Source organism: Oncorhynchus gorbuscha, linkage group LG03, assembly GCF_021184085.1.
Source record: "Oncorhynchus gorbuscha isolate QuinsamMale2020 ecotype Even-year linkage group LG03, OgorEven_v1.0, whole genome shotgun sequence".
Lineage (NCBI taxonomy): Eukaryota > Metazoa > Chordata > Actinopteri > Salmoniformes > Salmonidae > Oncorhynchus > Oncorhynchus gorbuscha.
This window is the reverse complement of record NC_060175.1, coordinates 44505966-44532625: the sequence shown is the minus strand read 5'-3', so window position 1 is coordinate 44532625 and position 26660 is coordinate 44505966. Positions and strand designations below refer to the sequence as shown.

At 43.5% G+C, this 26660-nt stretch overlaps 1 protein-coding gene across 7 annotated transcripts in view; it reads left to right on the top strand.

The window, feature by feature from the left end:
• LOC124031418 (calcium-dependent secretion activator 1) overlaps positions 1-26660 on the top strand; it is a 219398-nt gene that overhangs the window by 131571 nt on the left and 61167 nt on the right. For 5 of the 7 annotated variants that reach the window (XM_046342634.1, XM_046342633.1, XM_046342636.1 and 2 more), the window contains exons 7-16: positions 26-137; positions 355-494; positions 2860-2926; positions 7622-7730; positions 10032-10244; positions 18392-18528; positions 18637-18824; positions 22026-22127; positions 22495-22558; positions 22873-22996. In XM_046342634.1, coding sequence (XP_046198590.1) covers positions 26-137; positions 355-494; positions 2860-2926; positions 7622-7730; positions 10032-10244; positions 18392-18528; positions 18637-18824; positions 22026-22127; positions 22495-22558; positions 22873-22996 — 1256 coding nt within the window. Of the gene's footprint in view, positions 1-25; positions 138-354; positions 495-2859; positions 2927-7621; positions 7731-10031; positions 10245-18391; positions 18529-18636; positions 18825-19371; positions 19540-22025; positions 22128-22494; positions 22559-22872; positions 22997-26660 lie in introns of all 7 variants that reach the window. The other 2 variants (XM_046342632.1, XM_046342631.1) reach the window with 1 other exon arrangement.

The window sequence follows — 26660 nt, the reverse complement described above, 5'->3', positions numbered from 1 at the left end:
CCCTATGGTCTTCTGTGTGTTTCAGCTGGGGGACCCAGGGGGACTTCACCACTACACACCCCCTGCCTGCTGTCAAGGTGAAGTTGTTCACTGAGAGCACAGGAGTCCTGGCCCTGGAGGACAAAGAGCTTGGCAGGGTAAGAGCCTACAGAACTGGAGCCAGACATAGGCACAGTTAGCAACGAACTTGCTTTTCAGATTTTAATATGGTTTTCATTGATGTGAATAGGGGGTAAACATTGTTATGATCTATTACATACATTATACATATACATATACATTGATACAACCTTACATGGCTGTGTGTTTTATGTAGGACTTGACTGTAATAGATATGTGTCTTTGTGCTTCCAGGTGGTACTCCATCCGACCCCTAACAGTCCCAAACAGTCCGAACTACACAAGATGTCCGTGTCCAAAGGCTGCCCTGACAGTGACCTGAAGATCAAACTGGCCATCCGCATGGACAAGCCACAAAACATGAAGCACTGTGGGTAAGCTACGCTGCGCTGAAACTCTAGATCAAATCATATCTTTCTCAAATGCAGTGATATGCTGCCATCTAGTGGGCCGACCATTAGTGCATATCACACACTTCCAGACGGCCGATCGACTGTGACCAAAGCAGGCAACCTTTATCTTTAACCTTAAACATTAAATCTATTATCTTCAACATACATTGAACATTACTATGTAATGTGACATCTGACATTTTTAATTTCCTCAAATATTGTTGTACTGCATTTATCAAGCTTCCATAATGTTTGCTAAAGAACAAAAGGAAGTCTTCTCTTTCTGTATTTCACTGCTTTGTTGGTGCCATTGTGCACATAGCCTCACACTAATATGTAAGACATGACCATGTTAAAGAGCACATTGAATAAGAGTAAGAATTCTGACTGTCATGACTGGATATCAAGTAAAAGGTATTGACATTCTCCTCTCCCCAGATCAAATAGAAAATAATGATTGTGATTAAGTCAGTGGGGTGATGATAGGTACCCTAGTGGTTAGAGTGTGGGGCCAGTAACTGAAAGGTTGCTGGATCAAATCCCTGAGCTGACAAGGTAAAATCTGTCGTTCTGCTCCTGAACAAGGCTGTTAACCCACTGTTCCCCAGTAGGCCGTCATTGAAAATAAGAATTTGTTCTTAACTGACTTGCCTAGTAAAAAAAATAATATATATTTAAAAATAATTATGGCTATTGATGTAAGTGATGTGACAGCACCAACCCAGAGACATAAAGGAAACGTTAACGTCACACTTCTTCCTTCTTCCCTCCTCCGGTCTCCTCCACTGTGTGTGTGTGCTCTATGGGGGAAGTTTCGTGTCTGGGCTTTAAGGAGCGCCGCCTGTCCCTCTTGTTCACTCTCCTCCATATGCTTCCTGTACAGGGCCTGCGAGGTCTGATGTGATTCTGGGGTGGCTCTGCAGTAGCCTGTGTTGGGGTCTTATGCTTCCTGTACCAGCCTCTGCCTGTACCAGCCTCTGCCTGTACCAGCCTCTGCCTGTACCAGCCTCTGCCTGTACCAGCCTCAGCCTGTACCAGCCTCTGCCTGTACCAGCCTCTGCCTGTACCAGCCTCTGCCTGTACCAGCCTCAGCCCCCTTTCCTGCTGCTCCTTTGGCACTAGTTTATTCAGAGAGAGAAGTCCTGATGTCCCTGAACTAACCAGGGGGATACACAGGCAGAGGCAGGCAAGCCAGGGTACCTCTAGCCCGGCCAGGGGGAGGAGCGGCCAGAGGCAGGCAAGCCAGGGTACCTCTAGCCCGGCCAGGGGGAGGAGCGGCCAGAGGCAGGCAAGCCAGGGTACCTCTAGCCCGGCCAGGGGAGGAGCGGCCAGAGGCAGGCAAGCCAGGGTACCTCTAGCCCGGCCAGGGGAGGAGCGGCCAGAGGCAGGCAAGCCAGGGTACCTCTAGCCCGGCCAGGGGAGGAGCGGCCAGAGGCAGGCAAGCCAGGGTACCTCTAGCCCGGCCAGGGGGAGGAGCGGCCAGAGGCAGGCAAGCCAGGGTACCTCTAGCCCGGCCAGGGGGAGGAGCGGCCAGAGGCAGGCAAGCCAGGGTACCTCTAGCCCGGCCAGGGGGAGGAGCGGCCAGAGGCAGGCAAGCCAGGGTACCTCTAGCCCGGCCAGGGGGAGGAGCGGCCAGAGGCAGTCAGAGCTGGTGTCCTCACCCTCAGATGTTCATTTCTTCTTCATGCTCTGATCTCTTCACATCACAAGATACACAGCAACACAAACACTCATTCTGCACTCCCACAGACTCAAGACTGATAGAAGGTTTTTTTTAAACTATATTTAAAAAATGTATGCACTCACTACTTACTGTACGTCACTCTGGATAAGAATGTCTGCTAAATGACTACAATGTAAATCTAACGATAGCACTCAACAAACCAGAGTACAGTCTTCATACCCACATGTAGGGATGTCCACTGGCTCATACTGGAGCTGGAGTTCTAGATGTCACTCCCATCCCCGAACCATGTACTGCTCTGAATGAAGTTCATATCAAAAAGCAGTTTAACCTTTCACAAACAGAAAATGGGTCGTTCTGGCTCTAAACCCTTTTCACAGTAAAAGGTAGCAGTAACAACGTTTTACCATAAGAGGTCAGCAGAGACCTTGTACTGTAACACATGCATCTCTGCTATTGTTCACCAATTGCCATTCATTGAAGGTGTTGTGTATATTGCTCATTATAACGTAAAAGGAAAAATGTATATGCTTTTTCAGCATGCCACCTCTTTATGAAATAATGATGCAACACAAGGTTTAATATTGTAAAGCAGCCTCTGCAGAAAGGCCACCCACCATAGACCACACAACGTATTACTAAACCATTGCTTTGTTTACTTAGGTACCTATGGGCTATTGGTAAAAATGTGTGGAAGAGATGGAAGAAGAGATTCTTTGTCTTGGTGCAGGTAAGAACAAAAGACCACTAAAGAACCATGGTCAGCACTAATCCAATAAGTAAGATGTTATGTTTTTGATCTGTCATGCTTTGGTACGTGTCTTCCTCTAGTTGACTGGGGTGCTGAAGGTCTAAGCCAGTTCTTGTCAGGAGCTTTTGTAGCTGTAGCAGCCATTTTCTGTCTGGCCTCATTTGGAGAAGCACGCTTTCTCCTCTGTGTTTGGGAGGATATGTCTCAGAGCGAGGAGTTGACAGGCGATTGACAAACCAGAGTATACGCTGGCTGGCCTAGCACTCGCAGCTACAAGAGCCCAAGGAATGTGCGTCTCGCTCGCTCCCAGCTGTACATACTGTGTGTGTGTGTGTGTGTGTGTGTGTGTGTGTGTGTGTGTGTGTGTGTGTGTGTGTGTGTGTGTGTGTGTGTGTGTGCGTGTGCGTGTGCGTGTGCGTGTGCGTGTGTGCGCGTGTGTGTGTGTGTGTGTGTGTGTGTGTGTGTGTGTGTGTGTGTGTGTGTGTGCGTGTGTGTCATGTGCAAGTCTGTTTCTTAGAGAGACCAAAAGCTTTTATGTTTGTGTATAATTTCATTTGTAAATCTTTTACTTTTTCTTGTCTCTTCTGTTTTGGTTATGTTAAGTCGCGTGTAAGTATTCAAGACATCCAATACTCTATTGGTGTTATGATGGACTCAAATGTATTGTTCTTCAGAATTGGCAAAATTATTATATTTTCAAAATGAAGGGCAAATACATTTAGTTCGCTTTACCATCAATATAGTATGTTCCCTTTGTTTCTTGGTGTTGCCTGAAAATACGAAATTCAGCAGTGGAGTAGTACAAACTGTACATGTTGATTCATAGCCTATGAAAAGACAACAGTGTGCAACTTCAGCTGGTTGAGGAGATATGTTCAATAGACATTTTTGTGATTCACCAACAGCACTCTGTGATGTTCAACCCCTCCTTCTCTGAAATAACAAAACGCAAACTCACATCCGTTATATGCTAAATGTGACACACACACACACTTTCTGAATTTAATTTGACTGACATTTGCCATGATACTCATAAATAGCACAGTTTACACTGGGGGGTATTTATTTCTTTGTCAGAGGATTTTTTTCCTGTTGAATTATTCATGAGTTGTTAATTACATGGAGTGAGTAGATCGTTTACAGTGCTAGGTGATGGACGCTGGCACCACCCATGGCAGCGACACACCAACAACACGTCAGGTACACGTAAACAGAATTCTACAGGTGTAAAGCTGTCATTACACACCCTGTAAACACGTTACGTGTGTCAGAGAAAACAAGAGTCAGGGGTTGAACATCCCATGAGATGGCTATCGTGACGGCTCATGCCATGTAACCCTCTCACTATGCCTGTGTGATAAAGTAAGTCCCCTTTCTCCGTTCATACCCAGAGAAAGTGGGACGCGTCGGTATCAAAGGCATCGACCTCAGCTGAACCGAGTCCCATCACAAGTGGCGAAAATGCCACTCTAAACCTGTGAAACTGTGTTTTGTCTTAATTGAGTCGAGGGATCACAATTAAGCAACTTGCTCTCCAAACCAAGCTCTCGCCAGCCCCCTCCTACCCTCACCCCGCTCAAATAGAGTTCATCCTGCCTGTAGTGGTATCTGGCTAGTTGAATGCCCTGACAGGTCACTGCTCAACAGAACAGATTGGAGCCATAAACCACATGTTTATGATGCAATGTGAAGTGTAATTATTCAGCAGTCTGGAGGCTGGCCTCGAAGACAGCCAGAAGCAGCCACTCTCTCACTCTGCACCCTACCACACTATCCTTCTTTCTCTCTCCCCCTTCTCTTACTCATTGCTTTCTATTCTCTTCTCTGTTCACTCACTATCTTTCTCTCTCTCTCTCTCTCTCTCTCTCTCTCTCTCTCTCTCTCTCTCTCTCTCTCTCTCTCTCTCTCTCTCTCTCTCTCTCTCTCTCTCTCTCTGCTGATATGTGCTGGCTTTGGAGTGAAGTCTTAAGCATTTCCGTATGACAACTGGGGGGGTCTATCATGTTCAAGAGTTTCCTCAGTGATATACTGGCAAACAACGACATTGATCTCTGTTCCCCAGCCCCACCCCATCACACAATCCAATTTATAGACTCAACCAGTGATGGAAAAAGTATGCAATTGTCATACTTGAGTAAAAGTAAAGACACCTTAATTAATAGAAAATAAATCAGTAAAGGTGAACGTCACCCAGTAAAATCCTACTTGAGTAAAAGTCTAAAAGTATTTGGTTATAAATATACATCATTCTAAAAAGTAAATGTAATTGCTAAAATATACTTATGTAGCAAAAGCAAAGGTGAAAGTATAAATAATTTTAAATTCCTTATTAAGCAAACCATGTTTTGTTTTTTTACGGATTGCCAGGGACACGCTCCAACACTCAGACATAATTTACAAACGAAGCATGTGTTCAGTGAGTCTGCCTGTCACGTTCGTTGAATGGAGGAGACCAAGGCACAGCGTGATTTGAATACATTCTTCTTTTTAATGAAACAAAGAACACTTAAACAAACTTTACAAAACGACAAAACAAACATGAAGTTATATATAAACAAGTGTATACACAGGCAACTAGCCATAGACAATAACCCACAAAATACCCAAGGAATATGGCTGCCTAAATATGGTTCCCAATCAGAGACAACGATAAACAGCTGCCTCTAATTGAGAAGCAATCTAGGCAACCATAGACATACATAACACCTAGACTAGTTAACACCCGTAGACATACAAAACCCCTAGACAGGAACAAAAACACATACATCACCCATGTCACAACCTGACCTAACCAAAATAATAAAGAAAACAAAGAATACTAAGGTCATGCGTGACACCGCCAGATCAGAGGCAGTAGGGATAACCAGGGATGCTATCTTGATAAGGGTGTGAATTAGACCATATTCCAGTCCTGCTAAGCATTCAAAATGTACTTTTGGGTGTCAGGGAAAATGTATGGTGTAAAAAGTACATAATTTTCTTAAGGAATGTAATGAAGTAAAAGTAAAAGTTGTCATAAATATAAATAGTAAAGTAATGTACATATACCCCAAAAAACTACTCAAGTTGTACTTGAATGTATTTTTACTTTAGTACTTTACACCACTGCTCTCAACAATAACAAGGTTATTTAAAAGAGCAAAGCATGTAGGGTAATCAGGGAGCAAAGTAATTTAGAATCCTTTAACCATCAGTTTGACAGCAGGTCAGCCAGCCTTAAGCCCCATACAGTCCTGCTCTGTCTCTGTCTGTGTGTTTGTCTCGCCTGGCCCTGACAGGTCTAAACTTTAGCAGGCAGAGGGATGTGAGGCTGAAGTGGGTTGAGAGAGAGGCAGGCGAGAGAGTCGGAAGGAGATGGGGAGTTCTGATGTGCCCCAGGGAAGTCCCGAAGGCAGGGGGCACCGTGGACCTGGGTAGTGGCACCGGCGGCCCAGCGAGTTCCACCGGGGGCCTCATCAGAGCCCTGACAGTGAATCTCTGTTGTCACACAGATGCAGGCTGCAGCCAGTGAGAGCTGCCACTTGCAGCAGAGGTGACAATAGCGTGGTATTGGCTGAGATCCTTGGGTTGCCTTGGCATGACTGGCACCTAGCAGTCGGGCTCCTATCTCTTGTGACAGGGTGTCACTACCGCACTCGTCTGTCCTCGCTGAGTGACAGAGTCAGGGCCACAACCCCGCCCTGGCAACGGCGCCGGCAACAGCACCCTGACTGCCCACCCTCGCTCTCTGATCCTCTCCCACCTCTCTCTCTCTCTCTCTGTCTCTCTCTCTCTCTCTCTCTCTGTGTGTCTGTCCTTGTCAGTAACAGAATAAGCCTGCTTATCACTGTATCAGTGCGGGATAGATACACACTCAAACTCAAGCACACACATACTCTCTCTCATCAACATAAGTTACTTTTACCAGCCCCCCCCCCTCCCCTGGTTCGACCACTTCATTCATCTAATTATAATGTGATTATCCCAGTATACTCACACACACTCACACACACATTACTGACTAGAGGTTCAAGAGTGGGCAACACAGCTGTCATTTCCATTCTCTCACTATTGCATGCACACACACAAACACACACACACACGCACACACACGCACACACACACACACACAAACACACACACACACACACACACACACACACACACACACACACACACACACACACACACACACACACACACACACACACACACACACACACACACACACACACACACACACACACACACACACACACACACACACACACACACACACACAGATTGTTTTCCCATATGCCTATCTTGACCAGCATCTGGTCACCATCTATGCCTGGTGATTGGCTCATTAACCCTTGTGTGACCGTCTCTGCCGGTTGATTATCACAAACAAGGTGTCCAAGGCCTGGGTTAGGGAACATGACGTTATATTTGAGGTCAAGGTTACAGTGGTAAGTAGAACTGATAAGATGAATGCTTTCTTTCAGTCTGTTATTTACTTGGTATACTAAAATGGTAGTTACATAGTAATTACTAGGCAGTTTACCAATGTTATGTCATTTTCGTCTTAAGTCCCAGTACCCGTATCAATATGCGTTACCTTGAGAAATACCAGGTAAATAGCAGCTGGAATAGCACCATGAGATAAAGTGTACAGTAAATAATTAGCCCTCTGTTCCTTCCTCTGTGATGCAGGTGAGCCAGTACACCTTTGCCATGTGCAGCTACAGAGAGAAGAAGGCAGAGCCTGTGGAGCTGCTTCAACTGGACGGCTACACTGTAGACTACACCGACCCTCAGCCAGGTACAGTAATACACCACACACACACCGACCCTCAGCCAGGTACAGTAATACACCACACACACAGACACACACCGACCTTCAGCCAGGTACGGTAAATCACCACACACACCGACCCTCAGCCAGGTACAGTAACACACCACACACACACACCAACCCTCGGCCAGGTACAGTAACACACCACACACACACTGACCCTCAGCCAGGTACAGTAACACACCACACACACACACACCGACCCTCAGCAAGGTGCAGTAACACACCACACACACACACACACCGACCCTCGGCCAGGTACAGTAACCCACCACACACACACACACCGACCCTCGGCCAGGTACAGTAACACACCACACACACACACCAACCCTCTGCCAGGTACAGTAATACACTACACACACACACACACACCGACCCTCAACCAGGTACAGTAATACACCACACACGCACACCGACCCTCGGCCAGGTACAGTAATACACCACACACACACACCAACCCTCTGCCAGGTACAGTAATACACCACACACACACACCGACCCTCAACCAGGTACAGTAATACACCACACACGCACACCGACCCTCTGCCAGGTACAGTTACACACCACACACGCACACCAACCCTCTGCCAGGTACAGTAATACACTACACACACACACACACCGACCCTCAGCCAGGTACAGTAACACACCACACACACACTGACCCTCGGCCAGGTACAGTAACACACCACACACGCACACCAACCCTCTGCCAGGTATAGTAATACACTACACACACTACACACACACACACACACCGACCCTCAGCCAGGTACAGTAACACACCACACACACCGACCCTCAACCAGGTACAGTAATACACCACACACGCACACCAACGCTCTGCCAGGTACAGTAATACACCACACACACACCAACCCTCAGCCAGGTACAGTAACACACCAGACACGCACACACCATCCCTCAGCCAGGTAGAGTAATACACCACACACACACGCACCGACCCTCAGCCAGGTACAGTAACACACCACACACACACCGACCCTCAGCCAGGTACAGTAACACACCACACACACACCGACCCTCAGCCAGGTACAGTAACACACCACACACACACCGACCCTCAGCCAGGTACAGTAACACACCACACACACACCGACCCTCAGCCAGGTACAGTAACACACCACACACACACCGACCCTCAGCCAGGTACAGTAACACACCACACACACACCGACCCTCAGCCAGGTACAGTAATACACCACTTGTATTACTTGCTTCCATTCAGCCACAAGCATTAGTGAGGTCGGCTCTGATGTTGGGTGATTAGGCATAGCTCGCTGTCGGCTTTCCAATTCATCCCAAAGGTATTTGATGGGGTGGAGGTCAGGGCTCTGTGCAGGCCAGAAAAGTTATTCCACACCGATCTCAAAAAAACATTTCTGAATGGATCTTGCTTTGTGAACTGGGGCATTGTCATGCTGAAACATGAAAGGGCCTTCCCCAAATTGTTGCCACAAAGTAGGATGCACAGGATCGTCTCTAGAATGTCATGGAATGCTGTAGCATTAAAATATCCCTTCACTGGAACTAAGGGGCCTAGCCCGAAGCATGAAAAACAGCCCCAGACCATTATTCCTCCAGCAAACTTTACAGTTGGCACTATGTATTGGGGAAGGTAGCGTTCTCCTGGCATCTGCCAAACCCAGATTCGTCCATCGTACTGCCAGATGGTGAAGCGTAATTCATCACTCCAGGGAATGCGTTTCCACCTTTGCATTGCGAATGGTAATCTTAGGCTTGTGTGCGGCTACTTGGCTATGGAAACCCATTTCACGAAGTTCCCGACGAACAGTTCTTGTGTTGACGTTGCTTCCAGAGGCAGTTTGGAACTCGGTAGTGAGTGTTGCAACCGAGGACAGCACTCTGTGGGCTTGTGTGGCTTACCACTTCATGGCTGAGCCATTGTTGCTCCTAGATGTTTCCACTTCACAATAACAGCACTTACAGTTGACCGGGGCAGTTCTAGCAGGGCAAACATTTTACAAACTGACTTGACTGACTTGAACTGACAGCCACGTTGAAAGTCACTGAGCTCTTCAGTAAGGCCATTGTTTGTCTATGGAGATTGCATGGCCGTGTGCTTGATCTATACACCTGTCAGCAATGGGTGTGGCTGAAATAGCCGGATCCACTAATTTTACGGGGTGTCCACATACTTTTGTATATATGTGCTGGTATCTACCTGTAGCACTAGCCCTACAAACACTAACACTAACACTGCTAACTGTAATAATTCCTTAGGTCTTGACGGTGGGAGGACCTTCTTCAATGCAGTAAAGGAAGGTGACACTGTGATCTTTGCCAGTGATGACGAGCAGGACCGCATCCTGTGGGTCCAGGCTATGTACCGGGCCACGGGCCAGTCCCACAAGCCAATCCCCCCCACCCAGGTCCAGAAACTCAACAACAGAGCAGGCTCCGCACCTCAGCTAGACGCACCCATCTCCCAGTTCTGTAAGTGCCACCCATGTTGTGCCCACGAGGCCCACAACACTGGGTACTGTTTCAGCTACAGTACCCAGGAAACGACCGCCCAATGTGCAATTCTGTTATGTCTAATCAAATTCAATATCTATCAAGATACGGAATTTATTGGACTCCTTTTTGAGGTAACCTCTTTTGTTGTATTTATTTCTCTCCACACAAGTGTGTATTTTAAAATGGACAATACGCACTGTTATGGTATATATTTATTCTATAGGAATGTGTGTGTAACAGTGTATATTATGTAACCCCAAGCAACTACAGCGAAGTGTCTACATCCATCTGGAGAAGAAAGAACGCCTCTCCTCACCTCTCCTTTCATTTTGTTTCATTAATCTCTATCTATCTATCGTCACTAAATATGTCTTTTGTTTTCATCAACGCTGTGTCTCTCTCCTATTCCATATCACATTATCTCTCATTATCTCTCATTATCTCTCACTCTCTATCTGTATCTATTCATTTCACCTTATGTCAATATTCATCTCTTTAGTTTAGCCCTCCCTCTTCCCCTGTGTCCTATTATGCCAGTTGTTTAACAGTGTTATGAGCTATTTCCCCCACTTTCTCTCACTCTCACTCTCACACTCGTGCTTTTTGTGTGTCCCTGGTCGAGCCCAGCTGCTGTAGGTCAGGTCTCCGTGTCTGCTCTCTGTCTTTATGTCTCTCTGGTTTGTTCCTTCTTACCCCGCTATCTATCTCGTAGCTGGATTTAAGGGTAAGTGCTTCCCTGTTGCTGGCAACGCTCAGATAATCCACACTGATTATCTGACCAAAGCAATGTGATCTCCTCCCTCTCTTCCTCTTCTGTTGTTCATTCTCTCCCTCTATTCAAATATTTATATTATCTCTGTCTTAGACCACTTTAGAAAACTTTCGTTTTGATTTGGTTCGATTCTCTTTAGGTTTAAAATACTCACTTCCATCCTGACAAGACTAAGATGCATGTCACTCTGATTTGGTTTGATTCTCTTTAGGTTTAAAATACTCACTTCCATCCTGACAAGACTAAGATGCATGTCACTCTGATTTGGTTTGCTTTGCTTTGGTTAAACTGCATATTTGCCTTCTTTCGCTCTCAGCAACTGTATTGAACATGAAATCCCTTCTTAGCAAAACAGACCTTTTTCTAAACCCCAGGACTTATAACATACCAATATGGTATCTCTTAAAAAATAATTGATTTAAAAAAGGCAGAAACCGTTTTAATGACCAGAATTGTAATAAAGGGTTAAGGCGGAGACAGGGCTAAAACCCACAACATAAAACTAATGATTTGTTGATTGTCATGTTCCATAAATTGCAGTAGAACTGAGGACGTATGTTAATTCAGTGAAATGGTTGTTTTTGACAACTACTGGAGGCCTTTGTCTCTCAGCAGCTGATTACTACCATGTTAAAAGTGCCATGACATGAATTAAACAGTGTGGTCTCTGCACAATTATTCCAGGAAGCAATCAGTGAAATGTTGCTAAATAACGACATGCTTGTTCACACTTGCAACTCTACAAATGCCTTCTCTTCTGAAAAAAAAACAAGGTAAAAAAAACACTTACTGTATGTTTTTTGGGTTTAAAATAAGATCATTAAAATATATTATAGGTAGGATAAATAATCTTGTCTTTTTATTCCAGACCAATGTAATTTGGCTACACACTTCATACACATTATATAGTTTGATGTGCTTCTTCCAAATTGCAGAAAAGTCCAAATCCAATGTATGCATGCGTGTAAGTCTGCTAAATGTCTGCTAAATTGTATTTATATACAGTGCCTTCAGAAAATATTCACACCACTTTTTCCAAATGTTGTTCTGTGAGCCTACATTTTAAATTGGTTAAATTGAGATTTTCTTTTCACTGACCTACACACAATGCCCTATAATGTTGAAATTGAAATGAAATTATGTTTTTCAAACTTTTTACAATTAAATTCAATTGAAAATACCATTAGTCAATGTGTTCAACCCCTTTGTTATGGCAAGCCTAAGTAAATTCAGGGGTAAAAAAAGTGCTTAACAAGTCACATAAAAAGGTGCATGCATTCACTCTGTGTGCAATAATAGGGTTTTAACATGTTTTTTTATGATTGCCTCTGTGTTCCAATACATACAATTATCTGTAAGGTCCCTCAGTCGAGCAGAGAGATTGTCCAATGCCTCACAAAGAAGGGCACCTATTGGTATATGGGTAAAACATATAGCAGACATTCAATTGTTATTAATTACACTTTGGATGGTGTATCAATACACCCAGTCACTACAAAGATATAGGTGTCCTTTCTAACTCAGTTGCCGGAGAGAAAAGAAACCTCTCAGAGATTTCACCTTGTGGCCAATTGTAACTTTAAAACAGTTACAGAGTTTAATGGCAGTGATAGGAAATACCTGAGGATGGATTAACTACATTGTATTTACTCCAAAATACTAACCTAATTGACAGAGTAAAAATTAAAAGATCCAAAACATGCATCCTGTTTGTAACAAGGTACTAAAGTAATACTTTAAAAAATGTGTCCTGAATACAAAGTGTTATTTTTGGGCAAATCCAATACAACACATTACTGAGTACCACTCTCCATATTTTCAAGCATAGTGGTGGCTGCATCATGTTATGTGTATTAACCTCTTGAAGCTAGGGGGCACTGTTTTTATGTTTGGAAAAATAACGTTCCCAAAGTAAACGGCCTATTTCTCAGGACCAGATGCTAGAATATGCATATAATTGACAGATTAGGAAAGAAAACACTCTAAAGTTTCCAAAACTTTAGAGTGTTTGTGAGTTTGTCTATGAGTTAAACAGAACTGATATTGCAGGCTAAAACCTGAGGAAAATCCAATCAGGAAGTGCCCCTGTTTTTGAAACCTCTCTGTTGTTATGCATCCCTATTGCCCATTTAAAGGGATATCAACCACATTCCCTTTTCCATGGCTTCCCTAAGGTGTCAACAGCCTTTAGACATAGTTTCAGGCTTTTATTTTGAAGAATGAGCGTGAACGACCACATTGCGTAAGTGGATAGGTAGGGGCTCTCAGAGTGAGTTGTGCGCAAAAGAGAAAGGCGGCCATTGTTACTCCCGGTCCTAGTGAAAAGCCAATTGTCCCGGTTGATATTATCGAATAGATATTTGAAAAACACCCTGAGGATTGATTATAAAAACCCTTTGACATTTGTCTGTGGACATTATGGATATAATTTGGAATTTGTGTCTGCGTTGTCGTGGCCGCTCTTTCCGGTGGATTCCTGGGCATAACGCACCAAACTAACGAAGGTATTTGGATATAAAAAATATCTTTATGGAACAAAAGGAACATTTGTTGTCTAACTGGGAGTCTCATGAGTGAAAACATCTGAAGATCATCAAAGGTAAACGATTAATTTGATTGCTTTTCTGATTTTCATGACCAAGTTACCTGATGCTAAGTGTACTTATTGTTTTGTCGAGCGATCGATAAACTTACACAAATGCTTGTATTGCTTTCGCTGTAAAGCATCATTTCAAAATCTGAGAGGACAGGTGGATTAACAAAAGGCAAAGCTGTGTTTTGCAATATTGCACTTGTGATTTCATGAATATGAATATTTTCTAGTAATATTATTTGACTGTGGCGCTATGCTATTCAGCGTTGCTGATGACAATTATACCGGATCCGGGATGGGTGGTTCAGAGTGGGGACTGGGGAATTTTTCAGGATAAAAACATTAATGGAATGTAGCAAAGCACAGGCAAAATCCTAAAAGAAAGTTGCTTACCAAGAAGACAGTGAGTGTTCCTGAGTGGCCGAGTTACAGTTTTGACTTAACACTACTTAGAAATATATGGCAAGACCTGAAAATAGGTGTCTAGCAATGATCAACAACACATTTGACAGAGCTTGAAGAATTTTGTAAAGAATAGTGGGCAAATGTTTCCCAATCTAGGTGTGGAAAGGTTTTAGAGACGTAGCCAGAAAGACTCACAGCTGTAATCACTGCCAAAGGTGCTTCTACAAAGTATTGACTCAGGGGTGTGAATAATTATAAATTAGATATTACATTTTCAAAACAATTGCCCAGATTTCTACAAATATGTTGTCACTTTTTCATTATGGGGTATTGTGTGTGGATTGGTGCAATTTGTTGAAAAAAAATTGGGGTATGAATACTTTCTGAAGGCACTGTATATATTTATTATATATTTGAATCAATTGTTATTTCCAGTGGAATATCCATGTTTAACTGAAGATTGCTCAATTCCTGCCTTTAACTCTTTATTCTTCTTGCTGCTAAATGAGAGCTGGCAAATATGTACCTGGAGTATTCTGAATGCTAACATGTAGCAAGCGATAATGTCATGCCATTCCTTTTACCATATGCTGCTGCAGTCTTCTCCACTCCTTAGAGACGGACCTGAAATGAACACTTCTACCACTTTTGAAATGTACATATCCGTTTACCTTTTCTTTCTTTAGATGCCTGACAAGAACATTTACCAGGGTGATGTTCTCACATTTTTTGCTTAAAACTGAGTCTGTTTTCTGTTCTCTCTTGTTGAAAGACTGAGACAGATCCTGGTATTGTTGGGTATATAGAGATTTGCCTCAGGAATTCATTTATCCTCTCCTTTAACACACTAATATTGGTATGCTCTCAGTGCTCTATGAATCATACAGTGCATGGGCATATAAAGTATTGTCAACTTACAAATGTGTTAAAAGCATGAACCTGTATACAAAATCTAAATGAGCATAATAAGATCTTCCACAATTGCTGTTCAATGAATTCAAACGTTTAGGGTGGAGAGACTGATCGAGAAAGTGAGAACCACAGTGTCAGCTCATGTCTTTAGCTCCATGACACCCCTAAATCAGACCCAGCTATCATCATGTACCCCTCACTCTGCCGTCAGAGAGGGCTGGGCTGTGGATGTTCTGGGGAGAGAGGAATGAGCAGGGAGGTGGTGCTGGTGGTCAATTCTTTTTTTTAAAATGTGCTAAATAGCCCAAATGTTCAGTGTAGGGATCTATAAATGAGTAGCATCCATCAATCATTGTGATGTCAGTCCTTCCCCTGCCTAGACAGACAGGGGTGACTAGTGTCATTGTCTGTTACTGTCCAGTGCTCCCATGCCCACACCACCGCTGGAATGTCAAATAGACATGACAGGCCACCAGTCACAGAGGAGAGGGACACATAGTCACCTTTTTGGATTTGGGAGTTGTGGATCATAAGCATCATAGCAGCACAGGCTTTGTTCCCTGGGTGGTTGACAGTTGGTCTGGCGCCACATTGGGCTTCACTCAACAGTGAAGTCGAGGTTGATGGAAGAAAATAAAAGTGATTTTTTATTATTATATTCTCTCAGCTTTGATGGTAGTTTGGTATTTTTTATTTTTTTGTCTATAGTCAAAGTAATTTATTGTTCATGATTTTATATTTGTGTGTCACTTTCTGCTTTTGAGTGATTGGGAAATTTATGAAAAACATCCAAAACATTTGACACTTTTTTATGTCAGTGTGTCTGGACACATTTTACTATGACATTGAATACCTAGGATAGGATAAGTAATCCTTCTCACCCCCCCCCCCTTTAAGATTTAGATGCACTATTGTAAAGTGACTGTTCTACTGGATGTCATAAGGTGAATGCACCAATTTGTAAGTCGCTCTGGATAAGAGCGTCTGCTAAATGACTTAAATGTCATGTAATGTAATGTTTGTGTATATCCACATTGCAGCGAAAACTCATTTGTATCGATATCTCAACTGTTGTTAATGCTCCATAAGTGGTGTTGTCTCTATATTGACATGTAAAGCCTCGTCTCGGGAGGGACAGCTGCATAGGCTATTTATCCAGACCGCTGCTTAGAATAGTTGTGACCTGCGGATCTGAGGCATTCAGAGCAGTCCCTGAGCCCTGGCTGAAGCAGTCCATTAGAATACAACTAGAAGGAGATGGACAGCGCATGAATTATCGGTCAGCCTTCCCATTCCAGACAGACCCTGATGTAATGCCTAAACCCACTCACTGAGAAGGAAAGTGAAAATGTGTTGTCAAATTTATTTAGTCCTCTCGCTGGACAAGGGGGGGGGGGGGGGGGGTAATTAGGGAGACCCTAGGGGGGGGATGTGCTGACGGGCTGAGCAGTAAAGGGGAGGGAGTGGAAGTAAAAGGGAAGGGTGGGAGGGGAAAGGAGATGGGTCTAGCTGGTGCAGCTCATTCGATCATGTGAGGATGCTATCAGAAAGGTTGCTATCAGAGACTTTAGACTATATATAATGAACAAAAATGTACATTTAAAAGATTTTGGGGACGATGTTGACACAAGCAGCCAGCTTCTCAACGATCCCTCTGGACAGATCTTTGGCCAAATCTGTCAATTGAAATAAATTCATTAATCCCTAATCTATGGATTTCACATGACTGGGAATACAAATGCATCTGTTGCCTCATACAGCGCGACACCTTTGCATCCTTTGCATAGAGTTGATCAGGCTGTTGATTGTGGTCTGTGGAATGTTGTCCCATGCCTCTTCAATGGCTGTGGGAAGTTGCTGGATATTGGCGGGAACTGGAACATGCTGTTGTGCACGTCGATCCAGAGCATCCCAAACATGCTCAATGGGAGTCATGTCGGGTGAGTATGCAGGCCATGGAAGAACTGTGCTGTAACATGAGGTGGTGATGGTGGTGGATGAATGGCATCAGGATCTCGTCACGGTATCACTGAGCATTAAAATTGCCATTGATAAAATGCAATTTTGTTCGTTGTCCGTAGCTTATGCCTGCCCATGCCATAACCCCACCGCCATCATAGGGCACTCTGTTCACATCATTGTCATCAGCAAACTGCTCACCCACACAACGCCATACATGTGGTCTATGGTTGTGAGGCCGGTTGGAAGTACTGCCAAATTCTCTAAAATGACGTTGGAGGTGGCTTATGGTAGATACATTAACATTAAATTTTCTAGCAACAGCTCTGGTGGACATTCCTGCAGTCAGCATGCCAATTGCACACTCCCTCAAAACTTGAGACATCTGTGGGATTGTGTTGTGTGACAAAACTGCACATTTTAGAGTGGCCTTTTATTGTCCCCAGCACAAATCAAATCAAATCAAGTGTATTTGTCACATACACATGGCTAACAGATGTTAATGCGAGTGTAGCGAAATTCTTGTGCTTCTAGGTGCACAAGGTGCACCTATGTAATGTTGTTTGTCATGCTGTTTAATCAGCTTCTTCATAAGCCACACCTGTCAGGCGGATGGATTACTTGGCAAAGTATAAATGCTCACTAACAGGGATGTAAACAAATTTGTGCCCAAAATTTGAGAGAAATACGATTTTTGTGCACATGTAAAATTTCAGGGAACTTTTGATTTCAGCTGATGAAACATGGGGCCCAACTGCATGTTGAGTTTATATTTTTGTTTGGTGTATATGCTCAGGTCGACTGTTCACATGTGGGGGGACCTGAGATTTCAACAGTCATACACTGTTGTGTAGGTAGAAAGACCCCACATTAAATAACTTTGAAATGTATCGAGAGAACTGGACCAACATTGTAATAATGAGACAGACAGACAGAACAGAATCAGTCATGCATGACCACAGGAATGACCCTTCTGCATTGGTTATGCTGCAACTCACATCCAATCCTCCTGACCCTCCCTCTAGCCCAGAGCCCTTTCCACCTGCTAGTTGACTATGAACCCCACACTGATCCTCTCCATTGACCAAACCACCCACCCCCAGATGAAGTGTACTGTACGAGAGCCCTATTCAATGTAAACCGTTGACCTGGTGTGCAGGCTCAGAACAAATTTAACATTTTTTTCTGCCCGGTGAGAGGGTGTCAGTATAGTTTCACCCATACGCCATTGATTACTCATTAGATGAGCCCCAACCCACAATCTTCCAGTGCAAGAAAAATGTATACCATATGTGTGTCTCATCTCGTAAACCTTCTTAGCAGTTTTGCTAGAATAGGGCCCTCACACTGTGCGAGTGATGCTCTCTTACCCTCTCACTCCGATAGCCATTCCCATCCTCTGCTGTGTCTAACTCCTGTGGATCCTGTCTCTCCCTTCATGTGTGCTGGCTCTCTCTCTCTCTCCGGGGTGGACGGACATAGACGCGGACCGGGCGCAGAAACATGGCATGGATGAGTTCATCTCAGCCAACCCCTGCAGCTTTGACCACTCCTCTCTGTTTGAGATGGTGCAGCGCCTCACCCTGGACCACAGACTCAATGACTCCTACTCCTGTTTGGTGAGGAAAGGGTTACCAGTCCAGTGGTTCCCTCATTCTTTTATATTGTGATCCTGCATTCTATCAATTTTGATCTATTCTAACCTCCCTTGTATGTCTATTTTGTAGGGTTGGTTCAGTCCAGGCCAGGTGTTTGTCATGGATGAGTACTGTGCTCGTAATGGTGTGCGGGGGTGTCACAGACACCTGTGTTACCTGGGTGACCTGCTGGAGAGAGCAGAGAACGGGGCTATGATTGACCCCACCCTGCTGCACTACAGCTTTGCCTTCTGTGCCTCACACGTCCATGGCAACAGGTACAGAGAACTGACTTTACAGCCCCCCCTTCTACGCCCCCCCCCTCCCTCTCTCTGTGTCTCTCTGTCTATCTCTGTCTCTGTGTGTTTAACAGGAACAAATGTTAAGCATATGAAAGTAAACCCAATCCTCCTCACTCAGAGAACCCACTCTATCACCAACCTTCTTCATCGAATCAATCTCATTCGTGGAAGACAGTAACAGAATGTAAATTCCACCCTACATCCTGTCTCCTAGATCTGCATACAATGTTCTGTACTGGTATACTTCACCAAGCCACCTCATACTGTGTTGTTGTTGTTTTTTGCCTCAGTCAAAGCTTTCTCGAATATTATTTTTCCAATCACTTGTTTCAGTAATTTGTGCTTTTAAGTTTCTCATGTCCAGTTGGGATTTGTGTTTATTCTTTCTTTGTTGTCTGTCCTCAATTCATTGATTTTCATAGTCTGTTATGATTTTGGTTTGCTTTATTAATGTTCTTCTTTCTTTTTTTCCGATGCTTGATCTCTTAACATCACCCCTGCCTCTTTCTCATTTAACCTGTAGTCAGAGACTGTCTGAGTTGCTAAACTGGCCTGTAAACGAGGCAGAGCTTCAGAGTTACCTTTACCCCCCCACCCCAGAGCCCCCCACACCCTCTAAGAGGGAAATCAAAATCAAGGAGTTTAGGAAAAAAAAGGACTCCAAGTCCCAGGCTGTCTCTTGGCCCAGAAGGTAAGAGTCTGTGGTGCTTCCTCCCTGATAGATCCACTGTGACTCTCTCCCTCCTACCCGACCTCAGTCACTTGACGTTTTGATTTTAAGTGAATACTGGAGTTGAAATATTGAAATACTTATTGGGTATTTACATGTATTTTTTTTTGTATAATAAAATGTGTGTTTGTGTGTACTATATGTGCTTACGTACGTGTACATAGGGTGTTTGTGTACATGTGCTCACACTTCTGTATGGAGACCAAATCTGTCGTAATCATGGCTGGATCTCTAGTCAATATAAACAAGCGAGTGTCACTACAGTGTGAGGGGCAAAGGTCACGGCGGCTGTCTGCCCCAGTCTGACAATCCTCCTAACCCATCTACCTCTCCCCTCCGCATCTTTTCAGCTTTGGTTTTCCTTGGGGTACTTTATAGTCGTTCAGTTTTGGCATTCTTTCGGTTTTAATTTATGTTTGTTGTGTAGTAAATAGTTCCGCTTTTTTGTTCAATTTCTTTCCTGTGAAGCACTTGCATTCTATGTCTGAAATGTGCTGTATAAATAAAGCTTGATTTGACTTGATTTGATTTCCACCCCTCTACCCCCATCCTATGACAGACAGTGATGAAGCTGAGGTGGGCTGTCTGTTTGAGTCCTGTTGTGATCAGGCTGGACAGGAAGACGGGAGTAGCTCCAAGACTGGAGGATAGGAGTGGGGGGGTGGAGAGAGAAAAAGGAAAATGGGAGAAAAAGAGAGAGGCGGAGAGGACATAAAGAGAGAGGGTCAGGAATAGAGGGAGAGAGAGAGAAATATGGAGACAGAAAATAAAGGGAGGGAGGGAGGTGTAGTGTACTGTAGTGGGAGCTCTCCAGACGGCCGGTGTGCCTGGAGGTCAGGAATGACAGGATGACAGGTTGTCATGGGTGACGGGCGAGTCTCTCCTGCCACTGTCCGAGCTCAGGCCACAGCTACAGCCAGCCTGCCTCCAGTCCCCATGACCATGACAGCCCCGCGCAGCACATGAGAGAAACCCATCTTTGGCCAAAACCCCCCCTCACTCCCCTCATCCACCCACAATGTAATAGCCTGATGGCCACAGGGCATGAACTGATTATTATAGAGAGTACAGTAACCTGACAGTAAATTGAGTATAAATTGTCTGTTTAAAGGTTGGAGTGGATTTCATTCCACCTCCAGTAAGTTTAGGTAATGATTTGGAAATGTGGTGTTTGAATGTTAAATACAGGTTAAATATGGTATTTGTCTTTTAAAATGTGATGTACTAGTCAATTTGTGAATTGGCTGTAATTGAACTCCAGTCACGTACTGTAGCTTCTTGAACTAGAGGAAGCACAGACCTCTGATATGGCGTGCTTCCGGTGTTCTGTTATTAGTTTCTCTGATCGCTCTGTTACAAAAGACTTCCCATTTCCATCTAGCCATTATAATACAGGACAGGGGCGTGAGGTTATGAAAACTTTATGAAAGCTGTGGAGGAGCAGAAAATGAGGCTAGGCATAATTAGTGTGAAATGATCAAATAGTTGATTTCTTTTTGACGGACCGTCAGATGTAGAGATTATACACACACCACATCTTATTAAGGGCTTTTTATCGACATGCCTCAGATGAACACAAAAACACAAACACTGACAATCATAGCCTGAAACATACACACACACGCGCGCGCGCACACACACACACACACACACACACACACACACACACACACACACACACACACACACACACACACACACACACACACACACACACACACACACACACACACACACACACACACACACACACACACACACACACACACACACAGAGAGGGAAGAGAGTGTGGTTGAGGGGCCTGGCTCCTTATAGTTAGTGACGTGGCTGAGGACGGGGGAAATTGAGCAGAGTGCATGTGACAGAGGAGGCGCTGGTCGCCGTGACAGCGGCTTGAGGAGCAGGAGACGTGACATGCTCCGCGTCACCGGGCCCAGGATGTAATCTCAGTGAAGGACACTGAGAAAGGAGGGGAGCGGAGGGGTGAGGGATACTCCTGTCAGACAAGATGGGGGCCACAGCTGGGGGGGGTTATAACCCCCCATCTGTAACCATCCTCAGATATCAGTGGCCCCACTGTTCCAGACAGATGGCTGGCTCTTACCTGTGGAATACACCACAGAAACTCTTCGTACTGTGGGCTCTGCTGTGGACATATAGCTAGCCACTACACATGTACCATGTTGGCTGAAATCTGCAGTTATAACTTCAGTGACCATGTTGACCCTTGTGTGACCCCTGTGATCACTGTGTGGCCATACTGTCTACTCTGAATTGGGATATTACGATGACACCAATATAATATGTCCTAAGGGATATTCCAGTTAACACATACTGTATATTCATTGTACTTTATGTGGACCATGTGGGAATGAAACCCACAACCTTGGTGTTTCCTGCCCCATGCTCCAACCATATAAACTCTATGGTACTGTATATCCCTCAGGCCTGACGGGATAGGGACGGTGACTGTGGAGGAGAAGGAACGCTTTGAGGATATCAAAGAGAGGCTGCGTGTTCTGCTGGAGAACCAGATCACACACTTCAGGTGTGTGCTGTAATACTATATCTAAATCTATAACTGACCCTGGCACAGACACGGCTATGGGACTTATCAGATCACAGATTATAGATTGTGACAGATGTCAATCATGTATCGATCACTGTGCTCTGCAAAATTGTACTTACATTCTGATCTCAAGAACTAGCTGCCCACTGGGCACAAACTGGTTGAATCAACGTTATTTCTATTCAATTGCGTTAAACCAACGCGCAATAGACCTTGAATAGACGTCTGTGCCCAGTGGGCAGTCATTTATAAATTGTAGAAATCCTTGAGGATAAAGAATGGTCTTATGATGAAGGAAAACCTTCATAATAAACCCTACAGAAATTTAACTGGATTTCTTTCACAGGTACTGTTTTCCATTTGGTCGACCGGAGGGGGCCCTGAAAGCCACTTTGTCCCTGCTTGAGAGGGTAGGTTATTATGCATCCTCTTCTAACCTTACCCTATGTTCGATTAACCATGGACACACACCTTCCTAAACTAAATATACACAATATTATAAATGTTCCATCCACATTTGAATTGACCAGGTGTTATGGATAGATGTGTATTTGGTTTCTATATGTTGTATATCATATAGGCTATCTGAGTGTGGAAAACAGATGTTTGTCTCCTGTTCTCTACAAGTGAAGGGTCAACATGCACACTCCCATGCTTTTCTTTTTTGTGGTAACGCCCCAAAAAGGATAGTATTTTTTCTCCAATGTCTCCTGCTCCGTTCCAGGTGCTGATGAAGGATATTGTGACTCCTGTGCCCCAGGAGGAGGTGAAGACAGTCATCCGTAAATGTCTGGAGCAGGCAGCCTTGATCAACTACCAGCGCCTCTCAGAATACGCCAAAGTAGAAGGTAGATGACCACCTCAAATAAACACTGACAGATGCGCACACACACACACACACACACACACACACACACACACACACACACACACACACACACACACACACACACACACACACACACACACACACACACACACACACACACACACACACACACACACACACACACACACACACACACACACACACACACACACACACACACACACACACACACAGTTAAATTACACAATGCAGCATCACACAACGTACTAGCTATACCCATAGAGTATTATTTCACACACGGTACTTTACTGTACTGTACAATGTTCTGTCGTTATTTATGTCTCCCCTCTAGCATTGTTACCACAATAGTATTGTTATCTACAGGGATTAACACACGTTATTGTTACACAGTGATATACATACTACAGACACCATGCCCTCTGGTGCTTTACCACATTGCCCCCTGCAGGTCAATGGGTGCTAACAAACTACAGTTGTGGGGTTAGCTGATGAAACTAACACTGTAAAAGTGTGACAAAAATGTGATCAGTGTTATTTCCTGATAGTTGCTGGTTGAAAATAAAATCTACACAGGACCTTCTAATCAGCAGGTTTTGCGTGGTGGAGTTTCGGCCAGGCAGTAAATTAATTAATATCCTGTACCAATAACAGAGTTCCAAACCTCTCTGCCAATAACAGCTAGATTTCAGTTTCCCCCTCCCTACTCAGACCAATTCCAGAGAATGATAGCAAAATTAATCCTTGAGAAATCCTTGCTGAAAAGACTATTTGTGTTTCTTTTTAACAATTTTAATGGAAAACTGTCAGTAAGGAACTTAATTGTTACCCAGAAAGGATTTTATATGGAGATAACAGCAGCATTTAAGAAGAAAACAAAGTTAAACATTCAAATACAATCAATGAATGGAAATAAGTTCACTCAAAGCAAAGATTTTGTCTTCATATGGTATTAATATAACTGTTCTGTCCCCAGCTGCAGTGAAAATACCTCGGCTTCCGGTCCTGTGGCTGCTGTTACTTTTAGATGTGCTAATAAAGTTGAAACTCTCTTTTCATTTACAGGTGTCCTTTATATTTATGTAGATCCCTAAATAAATGTGCATGTTAGAGATGTGTACAGTAAGTAAAAATGCATTCAACTCCCTGTGAATCTTCCATCTTTATTCTGACTCCTGTGTGCCTCAGCTTCTCTCTGGCCCAGTCAACCCACTGTCCCTCTCCTTTCTCACAATGCCGTGGCTTCAAGGTGGGGTGATGCTCTGAAGCAACAATTGTCCTTGTTTTCTCTCCTACCCCTTTCCTATCCTCTCCTTTGTTTTGAAATAATCATCATCTTCTGTTCACTGCCTCCTACCCCTCTCTGCTTTCCTCCTCCTTGTTTATTGGCTTGGCTGCTTCTCTCCAAGCTCCTTGTAGTATGAACACAAGTCAGGAAGGCTAATGCACAAGGCATGCTGGGACTACCCAGTATCTGTCTGTTGCATGTCCCAAGTTTCCTTTACTAGGCATCCAGAACTGGCAACATGTTCCACGGACACGTTTACAAAACAAATCTGTGTGTAGGTACGTGTAGCTTGGACTACACTCAACTATACTGTTTTTACAGCAATCAAATCCTACATTCTCAAATTAAGCGCTTCTCTATTCCAGTCAGTGACTATTAGGGCTGTGGCGGTCATGACATTTTGTCAGCCGGTGATTGTCAAGCAAACAACTGCTGGTCTCATGGTAATTGACCATTAATTAGCATAAACACATTTAGCATCTTCTGGCTTCCACACCTACAAGCCACTGATGCAGACTTTTGAAACATTTGCATTTTAAAAAGTCTAATAAATCCATTTAATATAGCCTACACATCACAATAAATCCATTTAATATAGCCTACACATCACAATAAATCCATTTAATATAGCCTACACATCACAATAAATCCATTTAATATAGCCTACACATCACAATAAATCCATTTAATATAGCCTACACATCACAATAAATCCATTTAATATAGCCTACACATCACAATAAATCCATTTAATATAGCCTACACATCACAATAAATCCATTTAATATAGCCTACACATCACAATAAATCCATTTAATATAGCCTACACATCACAATAAATCCATTTAATATAGCCTACACATCACAATAAATCCATTTAATATAGCCTACACATCACAATAAATCCATTTAATATAGCCTACACATCACAATAAATCCATTTAATATAGCCTACACATCACAATAAATCCATTTAATATAGCCTACACATCACAATAAATCCATGATTTATTTTAGGCAGGTCTAAAGAAACATGAGATGAAGAAAATGTAGTCGATTTCAGAAGAACAAAATGGCATTCTCTGAGTTGTCCTTATGTTACATGTAGGTCCTGATCTGGCTATACCATATGGCTGTGGGCTATATAGTCCATTTAGCAGACAGGATTTACTTAGAATTTCATGGCATTATTTTATAGTATGAAGAATACAATTGAACAAAGCTAAATAAAATACAAAGGATCATTTATCCAAATGATTTCTGAGTTAGTTGTCACGGTCATCATAACGAGGAGACCAAGGTGCAGCGTGATAAGAATACATTCTTCTTTAATAAACTAAGAACACTAAACAAAACGACCGTGCCGCTAATAACAACAAGTGCTGACATGCAACTACACATAGACAATAACCCACAAAACCAAAATGGAAAATGGCAACCTAAATAGGATCCCCAATAATAGACAATGATAAACGGCTGCCTCTGATTGTGAACCAATTCAGGCCATTATAGACCTACATTTACCTAGACATACTAAAACCCCATAGATATACAAAGACCCTAGACAAGACAAACACACATACCACCCTCGTCACACCCTGACCTAACCATAATAATAAAGAAAACAAAGATAACTAAGGTCAGGGCGTGACAGTAGTCCACACATGCAGCTAGCTATTCTGTGTTGAGTGGTTAATAAAGAAATAGGTCCTCCTATATGACTAATTTAGAATTATTTCTGCAACTTTAGTTGTGATACAAACGTTGGACTATATGTTTTGATTTTTTTAAACATTCAAAGGCTGCATGATGCAACTCCAATGTTGATTTGAAAAAAGTCGCTCTGCATTGTTTCTTAAGCAGGCTGGACTCACTTCATCATTCTCTGGTTCACAATTTGACAAGCACCTGATAATAATCTCACCAGGCCACAAATTTCCCGACAGCATCCTCCTTGTTTGGCTGTAATGACACCAAAATCCATGCCTATAATAATTTAAATTTCCTTTTCCCGTCTGCCAATCGCCGTGCTCCAAAGCACTTCTCATTCACATGGCTCTCTCAGATATCTAAATTCTTATTAGTCAATGCCTGTCATGTGATCGGGTCCTTCTCACAGGCATCTCAGCTTCGAAGTAGGCTACAAGTGAAGACAGACACATCTAGGACTGAAATGAGTGTGTCCTTCTTATCGAATTCCAAAGTGTACATTGAAGATGGTAGATTTACTTTTCGTCAGCTAACCTAGTGACTATTAAAAAAAGCTGAGGTTGACGAAGATACCGAAGGAGATGCCCCTCAGTATCTTGGAGTGGAAAAACTGCAGAAAAATCCTTAATTCTGCTCCTCATAAACATTTGCTTGTTCGTTGCCTTGA